The 20,624-nt window shown below is 36.6% G+C and overlaps 1 protein-coding gene across 1 annotated transcript; it reads right to left on the bottom strand.

Annotated features, from left to right (window-relative positions):
* Positions 1 to 12,826: 12,826 nt before the first annotated feature.
* On the bottom strand, positions 12,827 to 13,989 carry TGIF2LX (TGFB induced factor homeobox 2 like X-linked). The gene is made up of 2 exons (XM_055268638.2): positions 13,929 to 13,989; positions 12,827 to 13,832 (listed from the first exon to the last, which is right to left on the bottom strand). The coding sequence occupies exon 2, from the start codon at positions 13,809 to 13,811 to the stop codon at positions 13,086 to 13,088; it is 726 nt and encodes a 241-aa protein (XP_055124613.1). The 5' UTR covers positions 13,812 to 13,832; positions 13,929 to 13,989; the 3' UTR covers positions 12,827 to 13,085.
* Positions 13,990 to 20,624: the final 6,635 nt, after the last annotated feature.

The raw sequence follows: 20,624 nt of genomic DNA, 5'->3' as shown, positions 1-20,624 counted from the left end.
CAAGAAGAGCTAATTATCCTAAATATATATGCACCCAATACAGGAGGACCCAGATTCATAAAGCAAGTTCTTAGAGACCTACAAAGAGACTTAGACTCTCACACAATAACAGTGGGAGACTTTAACACTCCACTGTCAATATTGGACAGATCAACAAGACAGAAAATTAACAACGATGTTCAGGACTTGAACTTAGCTCTGGACCAAGTGGAACTAATAGACCTCTACAGAACTCTCCACCCCAAATCAATAGAACATACATTCTCTTCAGCACCTCATTGCACTTATTCTAAAAAGGACCATGTAATTGGAAGTAAAACACTCCTCAGCAAATGCAAAAGAATGGAAATCATAACAGTCTCTCAGACCACAGTGCAATCAAATTAGAGCTCAGGATTAAGAAACTCACTCAAAACCACACAAATACATGGAAAATGAACAACCTGCTCCTGAATGACTACTGTGTAAATAACAAAATTAAGGCAGAAATAAATAAGTTCTTCAAAACCAATGAGAATGAAGACACAACGTACCAGAATCTCTGGGACACATTTAAAGCAGTGTTTAGAGGAAAATTTATAGCACTAAATGCCCACAACAGAAAGCAGGAAAGACCTAAAATTGATACCCTAACATCAAAATTAAAAGAACTAGAGAAGCACAGCAAACAAATTTAAAAGCTATCAGAAGACACGAAACAACTAAGATCAGAGCAGAACTGAAGGAGATAGAGACACAAATAACCCTTCAAAAAATCAATGAATCCAGGAGCTGTTTTTTGTGAAAAAAGTCAACAAAATAGATAGACTGCTAGCCAGACTAATAAAGGAGAAAAGACAGAAGAATCAAATAGACCCAATAAAAAATGACATAAGGGATATCACCACTGATCTCACAGAAATGTGGGTATTCCCATTAGAGAATACTGTAAACACCTCTACACAAATAAACTAGAAAATCTAGATGAAACAGATAAATTTCTGGACGCATACACCCTCACAAGTCTAAGCCAGGAAGAAGTTGAATCCCTGAATAGACCAATAACAAGTTCTGAAATTGAAGCAGTAATTAATAGCCTACCAACCAACAAAAGTCCAGGATGAGATGGATTCACAGCTGAATTCTACCAGAGGTACAAAGAGGAGCTGGTACCATTCCTTCTGAAACTATTCCAAACAACAGAAAAAGAGGGAATCCTCCCTAACTCATTTTATGAGGCCAGCATCGTCCTGATACCAAAACCTGGCAGAGACACAACCACAAAAGAAAATTTCAGGCCAATATCTCTCATGAACATCGATGTGAAAATTGTCAAAAGAATACTGGCAGGCCAGGTGTGGTGGCTTGTGCCTGTAATCCCAGCACTTTGGGAGGCCGAGGCGGGTGGATCACAAGGTCAGGAGATTGAGATCATCCTGGCTAACATGGTGAAACCCTGTCTCTACTAAAAATACAAAAAAAAAAAAAAAATTAGCTGGGCGTGGTTCCAGGTGCCCGTAGTCCCAGCTACTTGGGAGGCTGAGGCAGGAGAATGGCGTGAACCCAGAAGGCGGAGCTTGCAGTGAGCCAAGATCACGTGACTGCACTTGAGCCTGGGTGACAGAGCGAGACCACGTCTCAAAAAAAAAAAAAAAAAGAATGCTGGCAAACTGAATCCAGCAGCACATCAAAAAGCTTATCTACCACAATCAAGTTGGCTTCATCCCTGGGAAACAAGGCTGGTTCAACATATGCAAATCAATAAACGTAATCCCTCACATAAACAGAACCAATGACAAAAAACACATGATTATCTCAATAGACGCAGAAAAGGCCTTCAATAAAATTCAACACCCCTTCATGCTAAAAACTCTCAATAAACTAGGTATCGATGGAACGTATCTCAAAATAATAAGAGCTATTTATGACAAACCCACAGCCAATATCACACTGAATGGGCAAAAACTGGAAGCATTCCCTTTGAAAACTGGCACAAGACAAGGATGCCCTCTCTCATCACTCCTATTCAACATTGTATTGGAAGTTCTGGCCAGGGCAATCAGGCAAGAGAAAGAAATAAAGGGTATTCAAATAGGAAGAGAGGAAGTCAAATAGCCTCTGTTTGCAGATGACATGATTGTATATTTAGGAAATCCCATTGTCTCAGCCCAAAACCTCCTTAAGCTGATAAGCAACTTCAGCAAAGTCTCAGGATACAAAATCAATGTGCAAAAATCACAAGCATTCCTACACACCAATAACAGACAAACAGAGAGCCAAATCATGAGTGAACTCTCATTCACAATTGCTACACAGAGAATAAAATACCTAGGAATCCAACTTACAAGGGATGTGAAGGACCTCTTCAAGGAGAACTACAAACCACTGCTCAAGGAAATAAGAGAGGACACAAACAAATGAAAAAACATTCCATGCTCATGGACAGGAATAATCAATATCGTGAAAATTGCCATACTGCCCAAAGTAATTTATAGATTCAATGCTATTCCCATCACGCTGCCACTGAGTTTCTTCATAGAATTGGAAAAAACTACTTTAAACTTCATAAGGAACCAAAAAAGGGCCCGCATAGCCAAGACAATCTGGGCAAGAAGAACAAAGCTGGAGGCATCACGCTACCTGACTTCAAACTATACTACAAGGCTACAGTAACCATAGCAGCATGGTACTGGTACCAAAACAGATATATAGACCAACATAACAGAACAGAGGCCTCAGAAATAACATCACATAGCTACTACCGTCTGATCTTTGACAAACCTGACACACACAAGCAATGGGGAAAAGATTCCCTATTTAATAAATGGTGTTGGAAAAACTGGCTAGCCATATGCAAAAAACTGAAACTGGACCCCTTCCTTACTTACACCTTTTATAAAAGTCAACTCAAGATAGATCAAAGACTTAAACATAAGACCTAGGACCATGAAAATCCTAGAACAAAACCTGGACAATACCATTCAGGACACAGGCATGGGCAAAGACTTCATGTCTGAAACACCAAAAGCAATGGCAACAAAAGCCAAAATAGACAAATGGCATCTAATTAAACTAAAGAGCTTCTGCACAGCAAAAGAAACTATCATCAGAGTGAACAGGCAACCTACAGAATGGGAGAAAATTTTTGCAATCTATCCATCTGACAAAGGGCTAATATCCAGAATCTACAAAGAACGTAAACAAATTTACAAGAAAAAAAAAAAAACCCCATCAAAAAGTGAGTGAAGGATATGAACAGACACTTCTCAAAAGAAGACACTTATGCAGCCAACAGACATATGAAAAAATGCTCATCATCACTGATCATTAGAGAAGTGCAAATCAAAACCACAATGGGATACCATCTCATACCAGTTAGAATGGGGATCATTAAAAATTCAGGAAACAACAGATGCTGGAGTGGTTGCGAAAAAATAGGAATGCTTTTACACTGTTGGTGGGAGTGTAAATTAGTTCAACCATTGTGGGAGACAGTGTAGTGATTCCTCAAAGATCTAGAACTGGAAATACCATTTGACCCAGCAATTCCATTACTAGGCATATACCCAAAGGATTATAAATCATTCTATGATAAAGACACATGCACACGTTTATTGCGGCACTATTCACAATAGCAAAGACTTCGAACCAACCCAACTGTCCATCAATGATAGACTGGATTAAGAAAATGTGGCACATATACACCATGGAATACTATGCAGCCATAAAAAAGGATGAGTTCATGTCCTTTGCTGGGACATGGATGAAGCTGGAAACCATCATTCTCAGCAAACTATCACAAGATTAGAACACCAAACACCACCTGTTCTCACTCATAACTGGAAGTTGGACAATGAGAACACATGGACACAGGGAGGGGAACATCACAAACCAGGGCCTGTTGCAGGATGGGGGGTTAGGGGAAGGATAACATTAGGAGAAATAACCTAATGTAGGTGACGGATTGATGGGTGCAGCAAACCACCAGGGCACGTGTATACCTATGTAACAAAACTGCATGTTCTGCACATGTAACCCACAACTTAAAGTATAATAAAAAAAATTGGAGTATACAATAAATATATACAAATTGCATTAGATTGAATTGATTATTCAACTGGATATATATTAAAACTGCTTTTTGATTGGAGAAGTTCATACATGTCAAAATTTTCAATGATCCAATATCAGAAACACAGTTTTATTATAACATCTTGTTTTGATATACACAACAAAAAGACTGTTACAATAACTATAACAAGATCCCTATGCTCTCTGTTTTATTTATTTTCATTTTTGGATTAGTGACACAAAGGAGAAACATTATGTGCAAGGTTTTTGTTGTTATTGTTTATTACATAATTAGAAATAATTGTTATATTGAACAGTAGTATTGTTCAGTTTAGCTAGTACCAAGGTTGGAAAATCCTTCAGCAACATAAAAATACCATGTTGATGGTGCTGGTATATTAATAATATGCGAGTGGTTAGTTATTAGGAAGAAACAATGTCATTTTAAAATACCCCAAAGGTTATAAGTTAAATCCTATTCATTTCTCGTACTCTTAAGAATTCAGGTCAATAATTTCTCTGAAGACCTTGTGAAACTTTGGGTTACTACAGTTGGCAAGGAGACAGGTCTAGAACTTAGTCACTTGGCAGGGTTCAGAAACTAATTTTTGTGAACTGAAATTGCCATTCCAAAATGTCTTTTATTCATTTGGATGCATTTAGAGATGCCCTTTCTCACCACTTCTCATTCCTATGATAAATGTTTGATATGTTGGCCTCCTCCAGAATATATGGAAGTTTCTATTATTACATTCGTTTATTTAACCTACTAAAGCAATAAGGCATGAAAAGGGCTTCTGTCGTATGCTTCAGTGGCATTATTATTTATAAGCACATCTCCAGTGGTGTGGTGTCGATGAAATCGTTATTTGGTTATTACTGTTCTCCAATAGTTAGTTCACAGCAAAATAAGTATAATTTAAAATATATAGAGTTTTAAAATACAAGTAAAAAAGAATAAATTCCCAATACATCTGTTGCCTAATATACTTTAAAAATGTTTCTTTCTTTTGAGAATTTAGGCTTAAAAAGATGTTTCATTCTAAATCCCAGCATAAGCTGGCTATAATGATTAGGGTACACGTGTAAAATATGGGTTTTTCTAAGGATTGCAATGGGACCCTCCTCTAACTTGAAATAGTATTCATGTATGTTGGAATTTCTAGCTTTGGCAAAGCTTTATCTTGGAATACCACAAACTTTGTCGGTATGAGATTCCTGTAGACAAAGAAGAAAATGGGCATGACAGACACATATCATGGATAATCTAACCTGTCACAGAAGGAGCTCTTTGGCACAATATACAGCAACAGAATTACCTTTGTACCATCCCACTGAGGGATATAATTTCCTGTCTGAGGAACTGCTGTGAGAGGTGATACATTCAATGTTGCAGATGTTCCACATTCAAACACACAGGGTAGATTTCACAAAAGCTAACTCTAACAATGAATCTGTTATTATAACTGAAGGATCATGGTATATTCATTTTCTGCCAAAAATATCATTTTTGATTGCCATCTCAAATAACTAAGAAAAAAGTGAAATAGTATTATCTTTGATGGACAGTAGGGGGGAAGAGTCTTAGCTTTGTTAATTGAAAGTAGCTAAGTTTTATAAACCATCTATTTTATTAGCTGCACAATTATGAATTCACTTACAAAAATGTTGGAATGTCAGGGAAAGATGAATCATATCTGACTCTAGAGATTATTATAATTAAGTCAGAAGTATAGGCAAGACTTATCATAGGCATTTATTTATAAACAATTAAAATTTATAGGAATTTTCTTGGAAAGCTATACAATTTTCCATAATTATCATATACAGTGGTTTATTGAATGTCTTCATAATTATTCTATGTTATAGTTAACACCTTAAGTTAATTTCCTGAGTTTCTTTTATCCTGGAAGTTGGTCACCTGACCAAATAAAATCCTGATTTTTTCAGGTACTTTCGAAATCATAAAGTACTTACTCGGGAAAAATAACTTGGTATTATATTGTAATATTCATGCATGTTCACAACAGCTGCTTTTAGAGTCTCTTGAATTATTATAATCATTTTGTTTATTAAAGATCAAATTATTCTCTGAGATCTTTATGAAATACCCACAGTGTGTAAAAATATCATGGTCACCTTATCAACTGTGATTCTCCTTTCATAGTGAAGATTCTGCTAACACACTACATTGACTTGGAAGTAAAGCTTTTCTTATTGGATTATTGGATTTTCTGTCTCTAATACACACACACAAGCACATACACATGCATGCATGCACACACACTCCTGTTACGATTCAAACTCATTACTGCTCTTTTGTTTAGTAGACTACTTAACATGGTTGGCAAAAAGGAGGATGTAAAATAATTTCTAACATTATGTCACATATTTCTATTAAAAGTTTACTTCATAGTCGTGCATGTTATTCTAATTCAATACAACATTTTGCTTGTTACTATAATTTTAGATTCTTAATTCTTTAAAGTTTTCATAAGCATATTGTATAAAACTTAATGATTATCTGGGGAAAAATCAGAAAACTGAGGATATCTTTGAGAGTAAAACAGTAAAAGTTTATATTATGATGTAGAGGTAAAAATTAATGTTAATATAAGTGCTTTATATTAAATTTACAGTAGCATGCAAAAAGAGCCCCTTTTTATACCTTTTACAAAATTATCATTGATTTCAATACTTTCTTATTAAACTTTTTCTAAATTATATCCTCAAAAGCTAAAGAAAGAACTTTAAGATACCTTAGGATCTGTCTTTAGGATAATAAGGAAAAAAAATAGCATTTCCGAAAAGATAGTAAAAGTAAAAATAAATTATAAATTATAACACTTTTCATCATATTATATAATAAGCCAAGAAATTAATCTCTGTTCAGGATTTTAATATTTGAGAACTCCCTGCTCTACATCATGAATAATTATCCTATAAAAAGCAATCATTTATTATACATTGGTATAACAAGGAATTACAGGTTGCAACATATAGAATATCTAGTAGAAAAATGCTGGTCACCCATTGTTATTGTCTGTTTTATATAAAGAAATGCAAACTTAAAAGTCCAAATACTGCTAGTATCATTGAAGTAATGAAAATTGCTAAAATAAGATTAAAACATTATTGAAAGTGAAAATGAGCTCAAAATAGGTTTAAATACAGTTATGTTCTAAATCATATTTATCACATTTCCAATTTGCATCTTATAGAAAGCATTAAGTACCATTCCAGATTAGACATTTGGACTATCCAACCTGTTATTTGGCCTGTACAAATGATAGCAAAACTATATCAGGAAAGACCCTGTTTGACCTCATAGATTTCTTCCTTAATGGTTTCGGCCAGTGAATTTTACTTTTCCTTTAAAATTGATCTTGGCTTAGTTATCTATAATTTTTTGAAGTCCTTTTGAATTATGTTTCAGTGTATTCTATATCATGAGGTTCTAAAAACCCAAAGTAACCATCCATAATTCCTTAAATAATCAATTATAATTGTATGCCTTCTCATGTGACAAACCACATTCTTTGATCTACTTTCAGTTACCTTCTACCTGTTGCAAAAGATATGACATCTTTCTAGTAAATCCACATTATCTTACTCTTATTGTCCTCATTTTACCATGATGAACTAAAAAAGCCAAAAGGTAAATGGCAGATTTTTAACAGTAAACACATATATACAAAGCGCCATTTCTTAAAAAAAAAAAATTATAATACAGGTGCCTAGGTCCTTGAAATATATTAGGTGAAATATAAATAGAACTAAATTTGGTCAAATGTCAGAGTTGAGATTATTTGAAAATCGAAAACTAATGTTTTAAGTGACCGAATGTAAGCTTACTGAAGTGACTAAATCATGGCACACAAAGTATGCCCCTGCTAGCTGAGGAGACTATAGATAGATTAAATATATTATTTGCCTTAGTGTTCATTTAATAAAATATCCAGGAAAATTCCACTCCAATGTTTTCCCTTCATTGAGATACACTGTATACATTAGAGCATGTTATAATACATGTAAAAGGCATTCTTGTCCTAATAAATAAGCTAAAGTAAAATCCCTGGTATTATATATCTAGTATAGTTTGAGATATATGAAAGAACATGAGTGAAGATATCCCTTATGATTACATTGTTTATAAATGTGCTCTTATGCCAGAGGATTAAGAAACATTGAAATGACATCCCATTCTAAGAATATCTTTAATATGAAATTCTTGAAGTACACATTGATGAATCTCACTTTCACATCAATCAAGAGAGACAGAGTGAGGGGCCGGGTGGAGGGATCACTGAAAAGAACAACTTTATTCATAACCAGTTATGTCTTATTCCTTATTAGAGACACCTTATAGACTTCCTATTCATCCTGAGAAGTGACAGCGTGCTGGCAGTCCTCACAGCCCTCGCTTGCTCTCAGCGCCTCCTCTGCCTGGGCTCCCACTTTGGCAGCACTTGAGGAGCCCTTCAGCCCGCCGCTGCACTGTGGAAGCCCCTTTCTGGGCTGGCCAAGGCCGAAGCCAGCTCCCTCAGCTTGCAGGGAGGTGTGGAGGGAGAGGCGCGAGCACGAGCAGGAACCGGGGCTGCAGGTGGAGCTTGCAGGCCAGCTGGAGTTCCGGGTGGGCGTGGGCTTGGCAGGCCCCGCACTCGGAGCAGCCCAGCCAGCCCTGCCAGGCTGGGCAATGAGGGGCTTAGCACCCGGGCCAGCAGCTGCAGAGGGTGTACTGGGTCCCCCAGCAGTGCTGGCCCACTGGTGCTGTGCTCGATTTCTCACTGGGCCTTAGCTGCCTCCCCGCGGGGCAGGGCTCGGGACCTGCAGCCCACCATGCCTGAGTCCCCAGCCCCCCACCCCCCTCCTGTGCCGCCCGAGCCTCCCCGATGAGCGCCGCCCCCTGCCCCGTGGCGCCCAGTCCCATAGACCACCCAAGGGCTCAGGAGTGCGGGCGCACGGTGCGGGACTGGCGGGCAGCTCCACCTGCAGCCCCGGTGCAGGATCCACTGGGTGAAGCCAGCTGGGCTCCTGAGTCTGCTGGGGAGGTGGAGAACCTTTATGTCCAGCTCAGGGATTGTAAATACACCAATCAGCACCCTGTGTCTAGCTCAGGGTTTGTGAATGCACCAATGGACACTCTGTATCTAGCTACTCTGGTGGGGCCTTGGAGAACCTTTGTGTCTAGCTCAGGGATTGTAAACGCACCAATCAGCGCCCTGTCAAAACAGACCACTTGGCTCTACCAATCAGCAGGATGTGGGTGGGGCCAGATAAGAGAATAAAAGCAGGCTGCCCCAGTCAGCAGTGGCAACTGGCTCGGGTCCCCTTCCACACTGTGGAAGCTTTGTTCTTTCGCTCTTTGCAATAAATCCTGCTGCTGCTCACTCTTTGGGTCCACACTGCCTTTATGAGCCATAACACCGCGAAGGTCTGCAGTTTCACTCTTCAGCTGGTGAAGACCACGAACCCACCAGAAGGAAGAAATTCCGAACACATCCGAACATCAGGAGAAACAAACTCCAGACGCACCACCTTAAGAGCTATAACACTCATTGTGGGGGTCCGCGGCTTCATACTTGAAGTCAGTGAGACCAAGAACCCACCAATTCCAGACGCAATCCTACATCTTTTGACTGTATATTTCCGTCATTCCAAATCCAAATAGATTAATAAAAACGTATCTTTCTTAAGAAACAAACCAAACACCGCATGTTTTCACTCATAAGTGGGAGTTGAACAATGAGAACACAGGGACACAGGCAGGGGAACATCACACACCGGGGCCTGTCAGGGGGTCGGGGACAAGACAAATATCTAATGCACGTGGGGCTTAACCTAGATGATGGGTTGATAGGTGCAGCAAACCACCATGGCACATGTATACCTATGTAACAAACCTGCACATTCTGCAATGTATACCTATATAACAAACCTGCATATTCTGCACATGTATCCCAGAACTTAAAGCAAAATTTAAAAAGAATCTTACAGAAGAAAACACAGGAAAATATCTTCATTATACCTAGGCAATGACAGATTTCTTAAATAAGGCACAAAGAGCACAACTCATAAAGGAAAACTGACAAATTTGCATATAATAACATTTGAAATTTTGTATGACAAAAGACACCATCAACAAACTAAAAAGACATGCACAAATTGGAAGAATTTAGCAATTCATACAGCAAAATAATTGTAATAGAATTTATGAAGAACTGCCACTGGATAAGTAAGGCAAAGCAGAAAGGAAAAATTAAGCAATTTATTTCAACAGAAGAGGAAAAAAATGAGTGGCAAAAGAAAAATATGTAAAGGTGTTCAATTTTGCTATTAATCAGACAAATGCAAATGAATAATGCTAGGCTGTTTTATACCTATTGGCTTGAGAAAAATTGAAAATTGATATTATGTATTGGTAAAAGTGTAGAGGAATAGAAATTCTTGTACACTTCTGGAAATATAAATGACTCCCAATACTTTGAAAGAAAAAAAAAGGAAAAAGAAAAAATCATAACCAAGATATTCTCAATGCTATCTTCACCTTTTCACTTCCACAAGACCATTGTTTCAGAAACTCTTTATCAGGTTTTACATAGTTCTCAAACTCAAATAACACGGAATTGGTGGTTATGTTTTCCAAACTTAGTTTCTTTAGAAAATTATCCCCTTTTCTCTCCACAAAGTGAAGTAGATTATAGCTTCCTAAATTTCACTCTTATAAAAAAAAACCATGCATAAAGAAGCTACAACTTCAAAGTGGTTAAAGCCTGGTGGAATCACAAACACAGTCATCCTTTTATTTGAAAAAAAAACTACATTTATTTGGCAAAAACTTCAACAATAAAAATTCTGTTGTACACAGTTTTTAATTTAACTAAACAACTGCTTCTTCTCCACGTTTGTAGCACAAAACCAAGAACAGTTCTCCCCAATTTCTTTTGATATAATAGAGTTAAAGCTAGAACACAATTGTAGACCACAATTCACCATTACAAAGTGCACAACAGAAATGGACAAATACCACTGTAATCCCAACATATTCACCTTTGAGTAAGTTCTACAGCAGCAATGATTTTACAATGATTCCACAGTCCTTTTACAATAATAAAGTTATTAATAAACAAGTACTACAATAATCATTCTACGGGAACAGTCCAAGTGGCCTCAGCCTTTAGAAACAAGAGGAAACAGGCCTCTTATATTGTCTATAAGAGGCTAGACAATAAGAAACTTCCTTTTTTAGACTTCAGCACTAAAGTTGCAATTAACTTCATTTTCAACTGAGAAAGAGAAAAGCCTGAGACCTAAGACCAGTTAGAAAGCTACAGGACAAAGTAGTAAGGGTCCAGAAATGAGTGTATAGAAATACTCTAGGCTGAGTCTAGAAATCTTCCTACCCAGATAGCAAACTTCCTTTCCTTGAATAAGAGCCTTCTATGTATCCATATGCAGAAAATGCTTTTTGCCAGGCACAATAAACAAAATGGTTTGGGCGTTTCCTTGAGTGTTTACGGGCCCTCCTCAGTAAGGTTACGATGAATATTTTTATACCACTTCCTTCTAAATGCCCCTGGATTCATGTATGTCTTAGAAACCTCAACTCCTTCCTATTTTAGTTTATTTCAGAAACAGCAGTTTGGGAATGTGGGGGCCTGTTTCCTTTCTGGTAACACAGAAACTTATAATATGCAAAGTAATAACTTATGACTATTGTTTGTTAAGATGCCTAAATAAGATATGGCATCTTATATTTAACATTGCCAATAATTAGATAACAATATAAAAAATGGCCCTAGAAGTAGACAAATTATGATCTATTTCACATTAAAGCAGAATCAGAATCAGGCTAGAGTCCAATTTATAGCCCTAGATTCCTCAGGTTTTAGCTCCCTAAAAGCAGAGAAGTAAAACTACAGCTCTCTGGGGGTAGTATCGTTCTGTTCCTATCCTAGTGAAAATCTGCCTGTACTTGTGAAAAAGCTGCCTTTGTAAGATAACAGGATTATTTTCATGCGGGACCGGTCTGAAGCTTTTTACATTCCTACCACAATCCCTACCAAACCAAGAATTTTAAAAGGAAAAATACATAAACGTATTAAAAAGATAAAATAATAGAATACCTGGATCTACTTTACTTTTTGCTGACATGTTATATATTGATTCATTTTCTTTCTTTTTAAATTATCTTCCTTTGGTTTCTTCCAGGGAATTTTTTTTTTGTCAGTTTTTTTTTTTTTTTTTTTTTTTTTACTATTTTTTGTTATGTTTTCACTTTTATAATTAAAATCAATAAAAAATATTCTCTAAAACCAACTATCTAACCAACAGCCAATAAGACAAAATTAACATTTGGAATTTTCTTACCTTTACTCAGACTTTTCACTGCTCAAAGGAAGAAGAGTTCACCTTTATGCAAGAGAATGTTCGTGAATTTACTGTACTTTGGCTCTCATGGTCAACTCCCTGCAAAGAATAACTACTTCTTCACAATTGGCCAATAAACTGTACAAAAAGGAACATAAGAGTTGAAAGCTTCACAAAACTCCAACAATAAAATGAGGGATGTTATAGCCATTTTTATAGAGGCTTTCTTTTCTATCTTACATACTAATAAACAGAGAAGATTACCGAGAGAGAGGGAGAAAGAGGGGTGACTTACTATATGTAGCAACCCTGGGATTAAGAAAGTTGTCTAGAAAGCCAAAAACATTTATCTCTGAAATCTCAGCTTGATGTTTAATCTCAGATGTATTAGTTTGATGGTCTAAAGAGTTCAAATACAGGGGGAAGGAGAGTTAAGAGATCTTTCCTGCAGTGTTCATCATGATGGCACCTTATTGTCTTTCACCTGGAAACTCTGAAATATCTGACAGAATTTAGTCCCAATAATTAAGATTCGTTCTCATAAAACCACTAGAAAGAAAGATCCCTCTATAAAAGGTAAGCATACAAATAAGTTGGGGTGAACATAAACAGGTTTACCACAGCACATAAGGGACTGACTACTTGGGTTTTTGGAACATCATCAATTATGGATTAGGCTCTTGCTTCTTCTCTAGCTCCAGCTCGGCAGCCCTTTGTACTGCTGCATCGACAAGCAGCTGGAAGCTGCTGAAGTCAGGGTACTCCTCTGGAGGCACAGGTTCTGGAGAAGACGGGGAGGTGACAGAAACCTTGACCTTTTTCTTTGGCTGGGCTATCACGGTGGGGTTCTGGCTAGGGGCCGACTCCGGATCTGGTAGCTTCTCTCCTGACATCTGGCCCTTTGGCAAGGGCCACACGGGCAGGCTTTGGACATTTTCTGGACCACTGGGCCCTGACTTGGCCGGCACAGACGCATCGGTGCTCTGCAGGTGGGTGGCATGGGCATCTTCGCCCGTTTTGTGGCCAATGTTGGGGTCGTTTCCACGCCGTTTAAGCATATCCGGGAGAATGCGTCTGCGAGCATTGATAAACCAGTTAGAAATCTGCGACAAAGACAAATTGGTCTTCTCTGACAGCATTTGCTTCTCTTCTTCTGAAGGGTAGGCCTTAAACCGATGCTTATACATCCAGTCGCGGAGGATCTTAACGGACTCGGCTGGCAAGTATCCCTTGGGCTTTTTAGTGTGCTCTGGTAAAGCAAGAACTTTACCTGTATCTGCGCTATTTCTCGACATGGTTGAGGTGTCTTGGGCTGGGCTTTGGGTCTTCGCCGGGCTGTCTTTTTCCACCAGGCTTTGGGTCTCAGCCGAGCCGTCCGCAGCGGCCTCCATATTCAAAGAGGCGTGTCTTTACTGTATTGAGAATCACAGACAACTGAGTTAGGACAAAGGTAGGTTTGGGAGAGCCACTTTAGAAAGCATGGGCACGTCTCCAAGGGGAATGCTCACCTGTTGTTTCCGAGGAAGAAAAACAGCCTTGCTAACAGAGTTGGTAACAGCTGAGCTAGTTGTTGCAGTGACGTCACATCCTTTCTTCTCCACGTTGGCCCTCCCCCACATTTCCGGGAGTTCTCGTTTTCCCATTGTTCTTGCGTATTTTCTGTAACTTCCAATGCACTTGATTTCACGCAGTTTATAGCTCTCCAGAGTTTTCTCTGCTGTTGTCACCAGTTTCCACTAACTGACGAACTCTATTTCTATTAGTGTAAGTACGCCTATCACTTTCTTCCTATTTGATTTTACTCTGGTATTGTTCTTCCCTCTTATTATAATTGTCTCACTGGCTCATCTAGGTATATCAGGAACAAATTGTTGATTAGCTACTAACCTCAATAAAAGAGTGTAACTACTGTACTTTGACTCCCCTCTTCCATTCTTCCATGTTCACAACAATATTAATAATAATTTTGAACTAGACTTTTGCTTTTGATGCCTTGATGCTTAAATTTTTCTTCTCTATGGCCTTAAAATCTTTGTCTTTTGTTTTTTGGGTTTTTTTTTGATACAGAGTCTCGCTCTGTCTCCCAGGCTGGAGTGCAGTGGCACAGTGGTGGCATCTCAGCTCACTGCAACCTCCGTCTCCCAGGTTCAAGCAATTCCCCTGCCTCAGCCTCCCGAGTAGCTGAGATTACAGGCACCTGCCACCACGCCCGGCTAATTTTTTGTATTTTTCGTACAGGCGGGTTTCACCATATTAGCCAGGATGGTCTTGATCTCCTGACCTCGTTATCTGCCCACGTTGGCCTCAGCCTCCCAAAGTGCTGGGACTACAGGTGTGAGCCACCACGCCCGGCATCTCATATGTTATTTTCTAAGTGTTTCATAATTTTGCACTTTACATTTAGTTCTATGATCCATTTTAGGTTAATTTTTGTAAAAGGTGTAAGTACTGTGTATTTACCTTAAACTAATCTGTATCTTTATAATATACATCTCTTGGAGAATTCCTTGTATTGGTCTTGCCCTTTTGTACAATCTGGAAATTGCTTCTATTTAATTGGAGCTATTAATCTTCTTATATTTAATATAATAATAGTTATATTTGGTCTACCTATTTTTTCTTTTTTTTTTTTTTTGAGACGGAGTCTCGCTCTGTCGCCCAGGCTGGAGCGCAGTGGCGCAATCTCTGCTCACTGCAAGCTCCGCCTCCCGGGTTCACGCCATTCTCCTGCCTCAGCCTCTCCGAGTAGCTGGGACTACAGGCACCCGCCACCACACCCGGCTAATTTTTTGTATTTTTAGTAGAGACGGGGTTTCACCGTGGTCTCGATCTCCTGACCTCGTGATCCGCCCGCCTCGGCCTCCCAAAGTGCTGGGATTACAAGCATGAGCCACTACACCCGGCCTGGTCTACCACTTTAATATTTATCTTTTTACAACATATTTTTGTTTCTCTGTTTTCCTTTATTATCTTCTTTTTAGTTCACTAAATATTTGTTAGCATTTAATATTAACATCTATTAGCTTTCTGATATACCTATTACAATTATATTTTAGAGGTGTCTCTAGTGATAGCAATATATATTTTTAAGTTTTTACAGTCTCCATAGATTTCATATTCTACCACTTTGCAAAAAATATAAGAACATTGTGCTTGGATATGTTCATTCTCTATACCTCTATCTTCTATTTTATAGTTTTTATGTGTATTATATCGAAATATGTTCAAAGCTATATTAAAATGTTATAACTTTTGTTTTAATCAGTTATGTGTCTATTTAAGTAATTAAGAGGAAATATAGTCTGTTAGTTTCCTGACATCTTCAGAATTTTCTGTGTTTTCTGTTCATACTAAAAGTCTGATTTACATCTGGAATAATTACTCTTCAGCCAGAAAAACTTTCTGTAGCAGTTATTCTCAGGTATTTATAGAGATGACAGATTTTCTTAGTATTTAGTTTTTATTTTCTGAGTATGTCTTCACTTCACTTCCATTATTAAAGGATATTTTTGCTAGATATAGAATCAGATTTTCAGTTAATGGTTTTATTTATTGTTGAGCCCATTAAAAATCTCCCTCCACTGCCTTTCCATTTTCATTATTTCTGAATTATAGTGATAGCTGATTCACATTTTTCATGGCCTTTTAAGGTCAGTTTTCAAATGTCTGAACATGATTTATTTTCTGTTTATTGTCTCTTCTTCAAGTTGTCTGAATTTCTTAACTCTACACATATATGAATTTTCTTAAAATGAAGATTTTGGTCTTTATTTCTTCAGATAGTATTTCTGTCCCATGCTCTCACTCCTCAGTTTCTGATACCTTCATTTTATATATTTTAGACATTTTCACACTTTACAAGAGATTATTGTAGATCTACTCATTTTTTAAAATATTTTTTTCTCTTTTTCTGATTGGATAATTTATATCAATCTATTTTTTCTTTATTTTCCTGATTGGATAATTTATATCAATCTATCTTTAAGTGAATGTATGTTTCTTCTTTTATTTGTAATCTGACATTATTCTATCTAGGTTCTGTGTTTGTTTAGATATTGTAATTTTAATCTGAGCATGTCTGCTTTTAAAAGTCTCTATCTCCTTAAAATTGCCTATCAATTTATTCATTAAGCGTATTTTCCCATAAGTCTGTGAGTTATAGTAATTACAGCTGTTTTAAAGAACTGTCTGCTAATTTCAAACATCAACATTATGCCTGAGTCAATCTCCATTTGTTGTTTTTTTGTTTTTAACCTGAGCATGAAATATTTTTTCTGTTTCTTCATATGTCTAATAATTTTGGATTATATCTTAGACATCATAAAATATTGCAGAGATTCTTGATTCTATTATATTCATTGAAACAGTGGAGTTTTTTTTATTTGTTGTAGTTTCAGCCCAAAATTAACTTGGCTGGATATATATTTTTTTAATGTTGACTACCCTGCATGGAGAATCAGCTGAAATTAAAAATATATTATGTCTTAGCCTTACCTGGTCTGTGTGGCATCTGACCTGACTTTGCATACTTCTTGGGTCAGCTAGAAATTTGGGCAATATTTATACATAAATTTTGGGACTCGTCTTCTCTGGAATTTTTCTCCAACATTTCCTCTTCAATTTACAGTTGCTGTGGTAGCCTAAACTCTACCACGTGTGGATACCATATGTGGATAGTCATGCAGACAAGACTGTGGAATTCCATGTAAATGGAGGTAACTTATGTGAAATGAACTGGAGCTTGTCTTCTTTTTCATAAGAAGCCTTTAAAATATCAGAAACTTACTGTTATATTAAGCTGTCGACTCCTTTGTGGTTTTATCATGCTTTTTGTTGTGCTCTAATGTTGTTAGATTTAAAAGATATTTTAAATATTTTCTCCATAGTTTATAGTTATCTGAAGTAGTATTGCTCTGATAGGTACTCTTAAAGAGGGAATTCTGGATATTCTTTAAATATACAGATATCTACTCAATATGCTTTATCAAGCTAGGATTGTTCTATCTTGGAAAATAGTAATTAAATACAATATGTCACAATTTTACTAAAATTTGTAGCAAAAGAGTATTTTATCTCCATTGCTTATTTTCATATCATCAGAAATAATTTTGATTTGAATGTGACTTTAGAGAGAATTTGTGTGTGTATGAAATTTTTTTAAAAAGGCTCCATAATGGAAACTAATTTTTCCAATCATGAAGAATATTTTGGTGTAAAACCTGGACTGAAACCCAAGCCTCATGATTACCATCAAATATACCCCACTTTGACTCAGTAGTTATTTGATTTAATGGCTGAGATTAAGAAAACACTCTTTTTGTTTTTTTCTACTATAACAATCTTTGCTAGTATATTTTTAGAAGCAGGAAAATATCTAAATTTTTAGTTTAATCAGTAGTTTAAAATTATACATTAATATAAGTTTGAACTAAGGCTGGAGTTGATATATTTTTTGGCAAGTATGAATACAATCTATATATTATTTTCATTTGAAGATTTTGAATAAGTGTAGATATTACAAGACACAATAAACTTAAATGTAATATGAAAATATATGTTTTAATAGTAAATACATACGTCAGTATGCATATTTTAATAATTGATATTATACTCTGAATAAAGAGTTGAACTTTTAAATAATAGTATTTTGCCTTCGGCTTTGAATATCACCTTTTACCTACAGGCGAAGCAATTATCTGCGGATGAATAAATGACCAACATGCAGAATATTAAAAAGGTCAATATAGTAGAAAAGCATAATTAATAATATATGAACATTAAATTTCCAGTATCACAGTCACATTATAAAGGTTACATTAAAAAGTTGAAAACATAGCCAGACATATGTAGATACTTATGACAAAAGGAAAATATTTATCATTTTATTTTATGAACATCAGTTGTAAATTAAATGTACTACCTAGGGACAGCAAATAACTTTTACCCAGTGTGCTATATATCTTTTATTTTTGCATAGTTGTGCTTTGTAACTCACTCTATTAAACTTTTCATTGTTTTCTCATTGTTTGGGATTGTGGAGAGGAAATGAAAAAATCTTCTTTTGCCATTTCGGAAGGCATGACATTCACAGGTTGTTATGCCAGCTTCCTAAAATAGCTATTTTGGTTAGGCATTAAAACTATTTACTGTATTGTGGTGCCAAGAATAATGTCTCAACATTATTGTACTCATATCTTTTAAACTAAGTGTAACAGAAGTGTAAAGTGTTATGATCTTATTTAAAACTTCTACCAGTTAATCAGAAAATCTAATTTCTTTTAAGGCAAAATTTATATCAGTGTTTGCATCCCATAGAACTCATGGAATTAGTTGGCTTTCAAAACTTTTTCCCCCCATATATTGGAAAAGTTGAGAAAATTTAAAACTAATTTTATATAACTTCCCAAAATCAACATGCATTTTCAAATCTATGTAGTTCATTGCATTTTCTCTATCTTTAGTGTACTTTAATTGGTAGTGAAACCTGAAAAACTACTAACAAAAAATTGTATATACATATACTTGTTCCTTCAGTGAGCAAGATGACAGACTGGCTTATTGAACAGTCTTCTTGTTTTCTAGTTCAGCAGACAATTTCTAGGGTGTATTCTCCTTTTGAAGAAGTGTGGTAGTTAGAAGAAGAGGAAATTGGTTAACAGAATACTGAAAAGTTAGTTTTGTTTTACGGAAAATTCTCATTAAAACAGCAAATATGAAAAATTAGGTATATAAGCAGACAGATTTTAGTCACAGTTCTGAATTCCTGTTCTGTCCCCTCCCTCACCTTTTGTTTCACCTGTGTGAAAAATATATTCTTTTTTTCTCTTATTTGCTTCTCATTTCATTTGATTATTTTCATCTCTCCTTAAAACATTTTAAATTTTTTGTGTTCTATTTTAATAGTCTATATTCTGGGTTTTTTTTTAAAGAAATGATTTGTCTCTAGTCCAGTCATTATCCAGTGTCTCACATTAAAGATTTTTGACTTCTTGATACTATTCCTCTACTAGGCTTCTAATGTACCACTGACTCTATGTTCAATTCAAAATTACGGTATTCATCTTATCATGCAGTCTGACAAAATAGGGCCAGGGTTTATCTTATCTTTATCATGCAGTCTGAGAAAATAGGGCCAGGGTTTATCTTATCTTGATAGCATTGGCCCAGCAAAGGGAATGAAGACAAATTTGGTAGTGGTGTGAAAGGATTCTGTGCTCTAAGTAAGTGCATTTGTTGTAACTTTACCGTTGTGGAAGTAGGGATTATTGAGACCTGAAGGATAACTAATTTTTTTTTAAATTAATGACTTTTCATGAATGAAACATGAACATATAGGTAGAGAGAAATCACAAACTTAGCCATATTGCATCAATATTTATCTATTGAATTTTACTTTGACTCAAAGATGAGTCAATTTGGAAACAAAAGTGAGATTTATAATAGCATGGACTATTGTGAATTTTATTTAACTTTTTATTTTGAGCTAATTGTAGATGAATATGCCATTGTAAGAAATAATACAAAGAAATCCTGCCTGCCCTCACCCAGTATTCCCCAGTAGTTACGCCCTGCATAACTGGAAACAATAACACAACCAGGATATTGACATTGATAAGATTCATTGACATGGGCCGGGCGCAGTGGCTCACGCCTGTAATCCCAGCACTTTGGGAGGCCGAGGAGGGTGAATCACGAGGTCGGGAGATCGAGACCATCCTGGCTAACACGGTGAAACCCCGTCTCTACTAAAAACACAAAAAATTAGTCGGGCGTGGTGGTGGGCGCCTGTAGTCCCAGCTACTTGGGAGGCTGAGGCAGGAGAATGGCGTGAACCTGGGAGGCGGAGCTTGCAGTGAGCCGAGATCGCACCACTGCACTCCAGCCTGGGAGACAGACTCCGTCTCAAAAAAAAAAAAAAAAAAAAAAAAAGATTCATTGACATTGACTCGTTTTTGTGTGTTATGTCTACTTAATTTTATGCAGTTTTATTACATGTTCAGATTTCTGTGACCACCACAATAATCAAAATATGGAAGAGATCCATTAAAAGGATCCCTCCTGCTGCCATTATAGCAAGTCACCTCATCCTTCCCTAACTTCTGGCACATGCTAAGCTGTTTTCATTTTTAATATTTTGTCATTTTAAGAATGTCACATAATATTTTATAGATGGAATAATTGAGTATGTAACTGTTTTAGATTGG

The sequence above is a fragment of the Symphalangus syndactylus genome, chromosome X (genome assembly GCF_028878055.3).
Source record: "Symphalangus syndactylus isolate Jambi chromosome X, NHGRI_mSymSyn1-v2.1_pri, whole genome shotgun sequence".
NCBI classification, from domain to species: domain Eukaryota; kingdom Metazoa; phylum Chordata; class Mammalia; order Primates; family Hylobatidae; genus Symphalangus; species Symphalangus syndactylus.
The sequence above is the reverse complement of the archived record's forward strand: the minus strand, read 5'-3'. Positions and strand labels throughout refer to the sequence as shown.

Coding starts and splice junctions, on each gene's coding strand:
- TGIF2LX (XM_055268638.2), bottom strand. CDS start 13,811: ATGGAGGCCGCTGCGGACGGCTCGGCTGAGACCCAAAGCCTGGTGGAA.